The sequence below is a fragment of the Notothenia rossii genome (assembly GCF_949606895.1).
Source record: "Notothenia rossii genome assembly, chromosome: 5".
NCBI classification, from domain to species: domain Eukaryota; kingdom Metazoa; phylum Chordata; class Actinopteri; order Perciformes; family Nototheniidae; genus Notothenia; species Notothenia rossii.
The window spans coordinates 82435496-82448461 of NC_136903.1; the positions used below are offsets into that span (position 1 = coordinate 82435496).

Here is a 12966-nt window from a genome sequence, read left to right on the forward strand (position 1 = left end):
GTGCTGCTCCAATATGTGTGGACTGGTTTCACGCAGCCACTGGGTGTCCCCTGGATTTTTACATTTCAGGTCAAATCAAATGAAGCGTATCTGCTGGCCCATGCATTTGGCTCTGCCCTGTGAAAAAGAGGAGCTTTGCTACTCTGTAAGCTGACCTGGAAAGTTGAGCATTTTCAGACCTTTTCAGTCCACCCACACTGACAGAGATAAGAGCACAGAGGAGAGAGGAAAGCCATAGTGGTGCAGGCATGAAGGAAGTATAGAGCGCACTGCATAGAAAAGACACAACTAGTTTGTAAAAGCAATATCGCCAGCTTTATGGCTCGTTAACAGTGTCTTAATTGTTTCTGATTAAATAACCTAAAATATGTAGACGAGGTAATTTTGTAGGTCAGTCCATCTCTCTGATCCTACCTTGTTAAATAAATAAATATTACTCACACTGATCACTTCCCATATTTACCCTGCCTGCAGCACTCATTCTCATTAAGTTGCCATTAGGCTTTTAGTGCCAACCTGCTGGGCAGAAGCAATTTAAGTTGAGCTGAATAAAACAAATGCCTTATGTAAGACCCACTTCACTTGTGATCAATTATAAAAGCTTTGTGTGAGTGTAGCAGCAGCTGCAGGGCGGAGAAAGGGTTTCAGTGGCACGACTTGACGGGCTCAAGATGAAAATGAGAAAGAAGAACCTCTGCTTTGAGGTGGAGTGTTGGTATTGATCTGGTGGGATTGTAAATAGCCAGAATCGGTACTGGTTGTCAGGCTGTTTAGTGTTCAGAGGTTTCTATAGATGACACAAAGACAGCCCACAAAGAAGACAGGAAGATAAAAGGCTCCAGCGATGAGGGAAAGCTTTGAGGTGTGTTTTTTTGTTTTGCTGAGTGGATCAAATCTTTAAGAAATCTGCATGTTCCAGCAACAAATGTGTGTGGTATTTCAAACAAATAATGACATCTCTTACCAAAGGTGGTGCCAGCTTCGGGCCGCGACACAGAAGACACGATGACGAAACCGAATCCTTCGCTCTCTCCGCGGCGGATCTCCACGTCGTAGGGCTGCATGGTGGAGGGCGCGTTGGACATGACGACGGGGGGCTGAGAGGAGTTGGTGGGGGCTGCAGCCACGGCGATGACGGCGTTACCGCTGCCTCCCGCCCCTCCGCCGCCTCCCCCGCTGCCGATGCCAGAGGTGGAGCCGCTGCCGGAGCTCACGGTGTTCAGAGAGTTCTGGCTGCCCTGGGGGTCGCGCTTCCCCATCTCCTCCGTCAGGCTGGGGGCCTGGTTGCTGCTGTGGTGGGAGGACGCCGGCGAGGGTGGCACGTCTCCTTCTGCTTTAACTAGAGATGGCAGAGGAGGATAAGATCCATGATATTCAGTGACGGGTGGAAGAGGAAGTGGTATTTAGGAGAAGACACACATTGCAGACAGGGTGGTGAGAAAGTACAAACTGAGGTGGTGACGCGAGAACATCGACAAGAGAACAAATATTATGCCAGACAGTGTTGCATAAGAAGTTCAGGAGATAATTGAAGAGAAAAAAAGCTGAATAAGACACCGGTGCATATTACATCAAGATATGATGACAACACAGCTAAGTGTTACATCACCCGTGCAATCTGACAGCATAAGAGATTGTAAACAAACACAGACAGGTTTCTTTTCCCATCACAGCCAGTTTATGCTGATATGGTGAAAGACAAGCTGGCGAGGGAGCTTGAGAAGAAGAGCCCCTCCAACAATCTCTCCCCCGATCTGTTTCCGAACAAAAGATGAACTAAAGACACGGCCCCGCCTCTGGTATCCGGACATTTCATTCCACTTTTCATTTCCTGTACAGCTGCTCGCGAGAGGCGCCTCACATTCTCAACGCTCTGAGGCAGACGGGGAGCAGAAATGCGCTAATGTCTGTCCGCTGTCGCCGGGACGAAGGTTGACCACCCTCTTCATCATATTTATGGGCCTTTCTTTATCGCCTGCCAAGGAGCAGGGTGGAGCAGCGCAGGGAAATGTGCTGGCGGTAGCAAAGGAGCACTTTCAACAGACCATTACCTAGCAAGGCAACACCTGCACATAGCAAACATGGCCCTGCGCCTCTGGGGGAACAGCCATTGATACAAACGGGGCCCTTAGCGATTACATTTAAAAAGTGTTTTCCACATGTATCTATCTTTAGGTCTTTTACAGCTTAGGCCCCTCCCTCTTTCTTCTTACCGGTGTAGGTGGCTTTGCGTCGCACGGTGAGGTTGACGTGGCCCTGCTTTGCCGCCTGCTGCATCAGTTGCACCACCAGTTGGTGCGACTTGCCGACCACTGCGGTGCCGTCCACGCTTACCAGCTCATCTCCGGACCGCAGGCGCCCGTCTTCGTCTGCCGCGCCGTATTTCACTATGTGTCCGATGTAGATCTGAAACAAAAAAGCACATATATGAAAACGGAAAAATAATAATAAAGGCTGTTACGGCACAAAATCGAGGCTATCGTAAGGGATTCTGCGAATAAGGTTACTCATTGATCCTTTAATGAGGCAGGATTTATTTTGATTCACATATATACGCTTCAATTCAACGATTCATGTCCCAACTTCTGAAGCAGGACTATAGTTGGCATGCAGTACAGGTCTGCTCCAATTTAAATCACACTGTTAACTGTTCTCCCAAAGCCTACAACTGTTTTCACCACAGCTCAATAGTTAATCATTATTTTGCAATGCAGGCCAGTGAACAAGAACAAACAACTTTGCCTATTTAGGAAAGAGAATAAAGCAGTGGTGTGTGTGAGAGACGGGTGGTCTTCTGTTTACATTGGCCGGATCAAAGAGAATCTGTGTGGAAGAAATCACTGATTTGAAGCTGATAAGAAGCTCAGAACTCGACACCGGACGCAGATGAATAGAGAAAAACACAAGTCTCAGACTGATGCTGTATTTCATCTTTCTGTGGTTTATCCATTTCACACAAATATGCTGTGAAAATTGAAAAGCAAACCAGAGGGAAGGAGCTGTGAGATAGAAAGTGTGGGAGAAACTCACCGGCTCCCCGGGCTCGTTGCCTCCGAGGATCCTGAAGCCGAACCCTGTGTCCTTCCTCCACAGGAAAATGTCCTGCTCTTGGAAGTCTGGAACTGTGAAATCAAAAGAGCAACATTAACATTTCTGCATGAATACCAGCAGCCAGCCCAGAGGACTTCCTGCACCAAGGCAAGAAGAACTCAGCCATTAGCCTCAAGTAAAAGTCCCTCTTCACCACCCTATTCAGTCAAAGCCTCATGCTGGGCTGGAATCAAACCCCCCGCCTGCTTATTTCAACATACAAATATCCTTCCTTCCAACTGTTCCAAGCTTAGTCACTAAGACGGCACTTTGCACAAACAGTCTGTCTCGAGGCTTTGGGGAAGGTGTTTGTTCTTGCCGTCAAAAGATCAAACAGATCTATTTCGGGTAAAGAGCAGAGGTATGGAGCTTAAATAAACTCTCAGAAGCAAGACAGGCTGCCAGAATAATTCAGCGCACCCTCTTCATGGGTCCCATAATTAGAAACCAACAGGCTGAAATTCCAGTCTGAAGTTAGGAGAAATATTATCCTTTACTTTTTTTATTCTTAGCTTTTTACGACATTTTCAGCGATGCTTCTCACTAATAATGACTATTCTAATGCACAACACTGTTTCTTTTATGAGGCGAAGTGTGACATGCAACTCTGTTTCTACTCGCCCATAATGTAAGGAAGCACTTTCCAGAAAGAGGTGCTAATACATGCTGGAACATGCTATATATTATTTTGTGTAGTTAGCTGACAGTCCACTCCCATCCACAAGAGAAATAAGTGTGTGTGTGTGTGTGTGTGTGTGTGTGTGTGTGTGTGTGTGTGTGTGTGTGTGTGTGTGTGTGTGTGTGTGTGTGTGTGTGTGTGTGTGTGTGTGTGTGTGTGTGTGTGTGTGTGTGTGTGTGTGTGTGTGTGTGTGTGTGTGTGTGTGTGTGTGATTCGCTAGAGAGATGCTGTGCTCAGCATTGGAAATTATGGGAGGTAAGGGGCTCAAATTCCCCAAATAATCTTAGAAAAATTTCGCAAATAACTGCAATAAAAATTGCTTCTAAGAATAAAGACAAAAATATGTATTTACCAGTTAGTCAAATATCCTAATCCTGTTTATCCTCATCCAATTCCTTTTAGTTATATGCGTTTAAGGCACTGTTTTTTGCCCCACCAAATGTTGACAGTGGTGACAAACATTGCCTTCAAATATGTCTCCAACACTGGCTGTGCTATAAAAGAGGCATTGATCTGCAGGCTGACAGCTCGTGGTTCTTGTTGCAGTGAATGTGGGGGGGCTCAGGGGGACCAGGAGCCAGTGGAGAGACGGAGCGAGCGTGCATGTGTGTGGCCTCATCCCGGCGTAAACATGAGGTTCTTTGCTTTGGATGGGTGTATATACTTATTCATGTTATGTGCATGCATTTGTTTGTCCGCAGCTGTGTTGTGCGGACTGACAAACATGCACCTCTGAGCAAACTCCTAGGGAGATTTCCTCCTTGCTCCAACACGCTGCTGCCAAGGCCACTAAAGCTACTGAGAGGCGGGCAGGGTGGCAGAAGGCACAAACAGCCTGCTCCCAATCTGTTCCTTCAGTCAACAGTTGAAATCCCTGCGGAATAAAGCTATCCCTTCCCATCCATCACAGTGTAACAGTGGAGGAAGTGGGAGAGGAAGAGTCAAGAGGGTAACTGTTGCAATCTGCACCTGCACTCGCTGGGTTCAACTGTTACACCCTGCTGCTGTCGATTAATAGATCCATAAGTGATTCCCACAGTGAGGTAACGGGGCGTGACCGGATCAATATTTTACAAAGATGTACGGACCCGTGCTGAGCTATGTGTTCGGACTGCAGATACCAAGCCAGGTGGTTCAGAGAGCATGTTTACGCCAGACAACAGGCCTCAAGCAGCAACAGTCTCTTAAACTTATCTTTTATTTTCCCTTATTTTTGCCAGCAGCATCAAATGCATCTTAATCTGCTGTTACCCAGGTGTGCTGAATGATAAGACTCACTTGATCATAAAGTAGAGGCATGAGGCGGATTTTATTTAATTTTTTTAGCATAGAGAAAACATTATAAAGGCAGGTGTAGGGCCTTGTGCAAATACTTAGGTAAAAATGGCGATTACCTCTAAAAGAAAAAGATGGAAGAAGACATTGTGTTTACTTGCGTTGGACAAAAACATTTGTGGACGGTGAAAACAAGATGATTTTTCTTATCTCGGTAAGAGTTCTCACGACGATTTGTAAAATGCTCTAATTAAGAGCAGAGGAAAAATAAGAACACATTGGGAATGGGAATATGAAAAGTTGGGATTGTTCGCTTCTTGCGTGAGACCAAGTAATCAAAATGAAGGCCAAGCAGCATCCCTATCCTCTGGCCTAGTTTTAGAGCAAGTTCTTAGGGGGAATTTTTTTTTTCCTGCAAATGGAAAAATCACTCACCACATGGGGTGTTTAAAGACCTTGATCTCTGCAAAAACTTTTCATTATAGCGAATGTGGCGTAGAGAAATGTCTCTGCTGCAGCCGAGGCCTGGGCCCAATGGGGCGCGCAGCAGGATCTCAGGATGAGAGCTCAATGCAGCGTGAGGAAACGGGGGATTTAAACCTGCAGGTACAGGTCACTGTCCTCCCTGCCCTTCTCTCTGGACTCATTTCTTCTGCCCTTTACCTTCAAATCTCTTGATCCTAGAATGTTGGAGCTTTCTCTTTCATTTCCACATTTTTGTCATTTCCCTCTTTGCTATCCTTTGTGCTCTCTTTGCGGTCCCCCCCCCCATTTGCACTGAGCAAACTGGCTCAGGCAATTTAGAAAACCCCTGCTGAGACTCCATCACCTTAGGACAGGTAAATTAAGACTTAATCTCCCCCTTCGTCTTGGTTTCTTCCAGTCCTTCTGACTATTCTTTATTTCATTTATAAATCAAACACTATTGTCTTCTGTCTGCACTCTGAGCACACGTTCAGCCCTTCTCTTCACACTGTTTCTCTTAGGCATCTGAATAATGAAAATCCTTGACAAGTAGCGCATAATAAGTTATTAGATGTTTCTTGGCCCTTGCAGACTCCGGCTTTTTCCTCTTCCTCCTGGCTTTTTATTTTTTTTGTTACTTGACAGAGGATGTGAGGGTTATTCTTTTTAATTGGAGCTTTCCCTTTGCTTTGGCGAGGCTAGACAAAGAGGAGGGGGGTATGCAATCCGCTGACATCGACTCTACAACTGCAGCTAATTATACGCCTGTGTGTCTCTTTAGGGAAGTGTAGTGTAAAAGTGTGTCAATGGTGGCACTGTCGACGTTTGGACCACAGTGGCACCTACAGTAATGGCTTTTAAACGGCTGCACAACGAACATGCTGCTTTTAATGCCGCTTGGAAACAAATGCCAACTTTGTGGCTTTGAAGAACTGATTTGAAGATGAATAACTCATTTTTCCAGCTGTGCGTTAGATGTCTGCTTGTTAAATATTAAGCTGGAGCCAGTGGGCGATTAGCTTGGCAGAATATGTGATTATTAGTGAATATATGTGCGTATAAGTCAGTTACTTACATGCACAAGTGTTATCCCAGATTTCGCTCCAAAGCGTGCACACACACCAAGGGTCTCCCTGATCCAACAGCCCCATGCAGCCCTCAACCAACCGCCACCAAAAAGTATATACTTACGCCTACTTTCATACATGCTCCTGGACTGGGCCCAGATCTTAAAGGGGTCTGGTTTTCTTTGGATGGTCCCGTCTGCCGGGGAGTCCTGGGGCGGCAGGCCCGGCAGGGGCTGAGAGGGGGGCGGGGGGGCGATGCTCTCGTTGAGAGTGGCCGCCAGGGACGAGTGCACAGGCGAGTCTGTGTGGGCGCTCCGGTGGCTGGAAACGCTGTGCTGGGAGCTGTTCTGACTGTCTTTCCTCGACAATTGCTGTTGGAGAAGCAGATTCATATCATTTGCCAATTGTAAAAGAGAGACACAAAAAAAAGGTTATTGTTTGCTCAGCAGCGGAAAGACAATCTGGTGAGAGGAGAATCAGTGGGGTGAGAACTAGAAGACAGAAGAACTTCGGATTAGAGATCAAAAGGATGATAGATGGCTGCTCCGTGGGGTAGAACCTGAGTGTATATAATGTCAACCATTGTTGCGTTGCGACTGACACACACAACGATCAACCTGTTTGATCACACAAAGGGAAAATAAAGGACCACAATGGTTTCTCATGATTGAGCTGTGGGAGACAAACAACTGTATCTTAACTTACGAGAGCACATTGCTTAGTCCTTTTGTTAAACACAGAGGAACTGCATCCATTGCTGCACCTGGAGGGATATCCACAGCGAATAAAGCCCTTGTGTGGTGTTTGAAACGAAGCTGGGATCCAACTGGTGGAGCCAGAAAATGTAAAACCCCTCATAAATTGCCACTGGCCCCTCAATAACATGGGCACTTAAGCACCTGCTGAAGGATTTGAAGGGAGCGGTGCTTGAGCAGAGTTAAGCACATACAACCCTGAGCAGAAGTACAAGAAGAAATCCTTCCCATGACCCGCGTCACAATAAATCTTTCTTTACAGTCCCATCCTCACCATTACTCTGCAGATTTTCAAAACAATTGCACTAAAGGGAGAGGGTTACAAACGGAGCGTGAGAAACAAAGGGATATATTTTAAGATGACAAGAGAAAACCACTTCAGTTCAGTCTCTTTGCATCATGTGACCTCCCAGTTCTTTGGATGTGGTGGACAAAAATACACCAGTAAGAAGGACGGGGGCGGATGGCTCATCTGTTCTTAGATATCAAAGTGTTTGGTCTTCAAAGTGCAGTCTTCAATACATTCAAACTCATCACTTGCCAAATCAGCCTATACACCTCTGCAATTCATGTATATATTCATCATCCTTGTTAAACAGAGGCTTGAAGCTTGAGCTAGTATTAAGTTAAAAGCTGTGGATCCAGCTTTATTGCTACAAGTGTTATGAGTGTAACATCACTGGGTTTTTGTGGGGATGTAAAAATCAAATGATTTATATAATTAGTAACAACTGCAGGCTAGGTTTGCTGCTAAAGTCCGAGCTCAGGACTGATCCTTCCCTGACCTCATAATGATTTTTTTGGACGCTTTCATTCCATCAAACTAAATGGGGCTTCCATTAGCCAATGCGGCAGCTTTCGTTTTTGGTTTCTCTCACTTTGATGTACAAAAAGTCCAAATCCCTTCCCCCTACTAAATGAAAACAAATCTCTTGTTCTTGATGGATCCATTAAATGTGACCTTCTGCAGTCACTGTGTTCTCCCTCTCCCCCGGGACTGCCCTAATACATTGGTTTCTGCTGCTCCAATAACTTATTAAGGAGACAGAAGATGGGATGGATGGAGGGAGGGGGGGGGGGGGGGGGGGGGCCTCAGTCAATGAAAACAAATCCTCGCTGCTTCCTCAGACTCCTCTTGCCCACTAGCAGGCCATACTAAGGTTCAGAGGCTCAATGCCTGACAGCATTAGCAGTCCTCTTTAATGTGTTTTATTGCTCACAAACTACCCAACATTATCTTGAAACATCATGCATTATCGTCCTCAATGTACCACCGCTATTATCCGCTATAAAAATACCATACCATCACCATTATCATCTAACATACCCAGCACCAACACCACCACCACCCCCTCGTGTATCTACTTCACATACCATCCTAGTGTAATCTCTGTATGGAGGAGCCTGCTCCATATGATCCTGCAAAAACAAAATGGACAAGCACACGTTCAGTGAGTCAGACAGAGTCATCATGTCTCTGCGTTAATGCAGCGGATGTCACGGGATGAGGCCGACTCTCAGCTGTGATCCTACATTCCACTCTCACACTGCAAGCTTAGCACCCCGCGCGATGCGATCATCAGCGTGTTAGCAACCCAGCTCACGCTGTGCATCAAAGCCCCTCGTCCAAAGCCCCCGCCACAGAGAGGAGGGGAGGGAAGGGAGGGGGGGGGGGGTGCTGATGTGAAGCTACAGGGATCCACCCCCGCACAGCACAGCATCCCAAACAGACTACAAACAGACCCATAAGCGCAACACAAGTTACACCTTAGAGAGAGAGAGAGTCAGGGACGAGGTAAGAGAGGAGAGACCAACATCCCTCTGGCTGATACACCATGTAGATTGAGGACAGGAGAGTGAAGTATAGATGGGAGAGGAGAAACGTGTTGACAAAAAAAAAAAAAACTTACCAGTTTCGGGCTCTTCTTTGCAGGTGCCACCCCTGTGAAGCCAAACAGAAATGGGGAAGAAGAAGACAAAAGGGAAGGTTACCAATGTAGTTTGAGTTTATCGTCCACGTTCATAGAAAATACAAAAAGAAGAAAACAGATAACGCAGACTCCAAAACAATCTCAGCTCATCTATCCCTCGTCTCCTTCTCCCTCCTTCCCTCTCTTTCCCTGCTTGGTTCCTTTGCTCGCCCATCCGCGGCTGGTGTTAGAGGAGGGAAGGGAGGGGAGAGGAGGTGGTGGGGGGGCGGGGGGGGGGGCAGGCAGCGCGATCTATCTGCATCAGTGCCGCGGCCAGCGCTCGGCTTGACTGGTGCAGCCTCCAGGGCTACCCCGGCGCTCGCTACAGAGCCTGGCCACTCCACGCGTGTGAGCAAGTGTGTGTTTGAAGGAGGAAAGTGAGGAGAGTTTAAGAGGACAGAATCCTGGAGAGCAACTAAGACGGAGAAGACAGAGGAGAGGAGAGGAGGAGAGAGCGAGCGGGAGATCCTGGCCGTAGCATTACCCATGGAGAAGGAGTCCAAGATACTGAACATTAAATTATAGGCAACCGTCAGTTCCCCTCTTACTGAGACCATCTTCCTGTGTCCGCTGAGCGCCGCGCTCCGCTGTCGACGGCTCCAGCATCTATAGGCAGTTGCAGCGTCCTCCCAGTCTCTCCCTTTCCTGCTGCCTTTTCCTTTTTTTCCGCCTCTCTCTCTCTCTACCTCACCTCGCTGCACACTGTCCTCCCTCCCTTTTCTTCCCTCAGCATCATCACCTACCCTCCCTCCCTCTTCCCTTCGCTCCACCTCCCTCGCTGGTACACCCCCCCCCACCACACACACACACACACACACACACACACACACACACACACACACACACACACACACACACACACACACACACACACACACACACACACACACACACACACACACACACACACACACACACACACACACACACACACACACACACACACACACACACACACACACACACACACACACACACACACACACACACACACACACACACATTTCTGCTTGAGTGAGCGTTGACCAGAAATATCATCGCAGAAACATCATTATCCCGGAGAAGCACATGAACAAAGACTGACGGATGACTAAAACGCTAACACAGCCCCTGCACCTAACGGGGGGAAATGTGCTCCTTAAGCACATCGATGCCCTCTCCTCCTCCCTCAACACTCGCGCCCCCCCACCCCCACCCTCCCTCGACTCTGCATGAAATAAACAGTTGTATGAAGTTATGGAAATGAGAGCGGCGGGAGAAGGAATGCGTGAAACAAAGAGGAAAATGCGAGGCTTGTGGTGTGTATTTACCTCCATAATATTTCAAATACAGCAGTGAGACGAGAAGCAACCACACACACCTCAGCGTACAGGGGTGTGTAACACATGTAGAGCACGAGTAAAACTAGGCGGTGCCTGATCTAAAAATATGGGCCACTTTTGTGTGCCAATCCTTGAGGGAGAGTGAAAGGATAAGATCTCACACACACACACACACACACACACACACACACACGCTCTTGTCTTCTTTATCTCTCAGACATCTGGGTTCATTCACGAACGACAGCTCCAACTGTGTTGCGTCTGCAGATTTATTTCCTTCCTCTCCTCCCCCCGTCCTCCTTCCCATCATCTCCCTTTTCACCTCCATTTTTCAATCAATAAAAATCATTCATTCAGGAGCACATAGCAATCCCGTAAATCAGACGCAGATGCAAGCTGTCAATCCCGAGTGAATCTCTCCGGCCTGAGCATGCTGTCAGTCAAAGTGTCAGGCTGAAGTTGATTATCCTTCATCTGCTACTTAAAACGGACACACCCGTGGAAGCGATAAACGCTGTTTATGTCGACTGTGACATAAGGTCGATTCAGGTCTTCGCATCGCACCGACCTCCTTCGAATTTCACCTTGGAATTTAAATGTCTTACTGTAAAAACAAATGAAAGAATGACATTCATTCAAAGATATAGAGCACATTTAAACTGTTAAAGCTTCGATGCCTTTGACAAACAACGCAATAAAACAGTGCGCATGTTAGATGTGGGGTTTTGTGTGTGTGTGTGTGTGTGTGTGTGTGTGTGTGTGTGTGTGTGTGTGTGTGTGTGTGTGTGTGTGTGTGTGTGTGTGTGTGTGTGTGTGTGTGTGTGTGTGTGTGTGTGTGTGTGTGTGAGAGAAGCACCACAGTGTGTTTGAAGCTCCCAGATCAAAAGGTGTTATGGGTGCTGGGACCAACCTCCAGCACTAATGACATACAAGAGGGAGGAAAGAGTGGTTTTGGACAGGTGGGCGATCTCGACTGGCCTGTGCAGCAGTGAGAGAGCACCCAATACATGCTCAGCGCCTCCATCTCTCAAATAATAGACCAGGACCACTGTTCCTAACCCCCCCCCCCCTTCAGCTCATTTTGTTCTGCTTACTAAATCTTGAAATTTGTGGCAGAAAATCCATTCTTAACAGTGAGTAATTGAGGACTGCTCAACCTACAGGCCACTACATTTGATATGATATGTGGTTTGGTGATTAATGATATCAAAACGGATTATTGTGAATTCCAATGAAGCCAGAATAATAAAGTATCCAGTGTATTGAGGATAGCAGTAAATATATTGTATTGAGCTTGACAGAAAAACAGTCATCTTGTTTCGATGCCCGAGGAAAAACTCAGGCAGTGAAAATATGTTTTCAGCAGACACAAACTGGTTTTCTCTGTGTGACAGCCCTACAGCTGGTTTAGTTCCAATAGTGTGGGTGCATAACGACAATGCAAAGTTACATCTTTAAGAAAATGTGGTTTTGAAAAATGTATTGACACACAGAGCTTAATATCTGTGCACTTTAACAATGATTTCAGGGATTGAGCAGGGTACGTTTTCCATCAACAGATAGGAACTGTTGCAAAACCCTGGCAGCAAAGCACTCGCTAATCGGAAGCCATTATTAGGCGGATTATGTTGTCTGTCCACGATACGCCCGTGTGTGTTGCTAAATCTTGGCCAGGAGCGATGGCCTCCAACAGGCAGGTCCATCTGTCACCGTGGTGACAGTGGCTGGTGACCGTGGGGAACTGACAGACAGTCTCCAAGGAGTGAAAGGCTCGCATCAGCTGGGTACATCAGCAGCCAGGATGTGACAGCAGAGCACGGCTTTATTTAGCTTCATCCATGAGTGTGGGTTTGCGTGTAAAAGGTGAAATTGAATGTACCAGAGGAGCATACCAATGTGACCAAAGGCACACAGAAAAGCAATAAATATATGAGAATGAACAGATTTTTGCAAAAAAGATCATGATGTTTTATCATGATTTAAAAAAAGATGCTTACAGTTTTTCCCTCAATTTAGCCTTCCATGGCTTTTAGAAAGCTGAGGTGAATTCCCACAAATCCACACATTCACCCTGGAGGAGACCCCAGCGCAGATTATCTGCAGAGCATTGTCATAGAAACAAAGGGATGGTGCAATGGTGTAGAGTTATAACTCGCCCAATAGAAATGAAGGTGTGAAGGCATGGGAGATTGGTGGGGGTTGAGGGAGAGAGGGAGTCTCCCCATGTCCCCGTGCAACAAGCTGTGATTCACAGGCACCAGCCTCCAGCAAGCCAACAATGAATGGGTGGTGAATCGTGGGCACCTAGCGGGCGAGCCGCTCCCCCATCATTGCTTTTGAGGA

The 12966-nt window shown here is 46.9% G+C and overlaps 1 protein-coding gene across 1 annotated transcript in view; it reads right to left on the reverse strand.

The window, feature by feature from the left end:
- magi1b (membrane associated guanylate kinase, WW and PDZ domain containing 1b) overlaps positions 1 to 12966 on the reverse strand; it is a 129580-nt gene that overhangs the window by 8155 nt on the left and 108459 nt on the right. The window contains 6 exon segments of the mRNA XM_079680586.1: positions 780 to 1339; positions 2214 to 2406; positions 3031 to 3122; positions 6701 to 6947; positions 8706 to 8750; positions 9242 to 9273. Coding sequence (XP_079536712.1) covers positions 780 to 1339; positions 2214 to 2406; positions 3031 to 3122; positions 6701 to 6947; positions 8706 to 8750; positions 9242 to 9273 — 1169 coding nt within the window.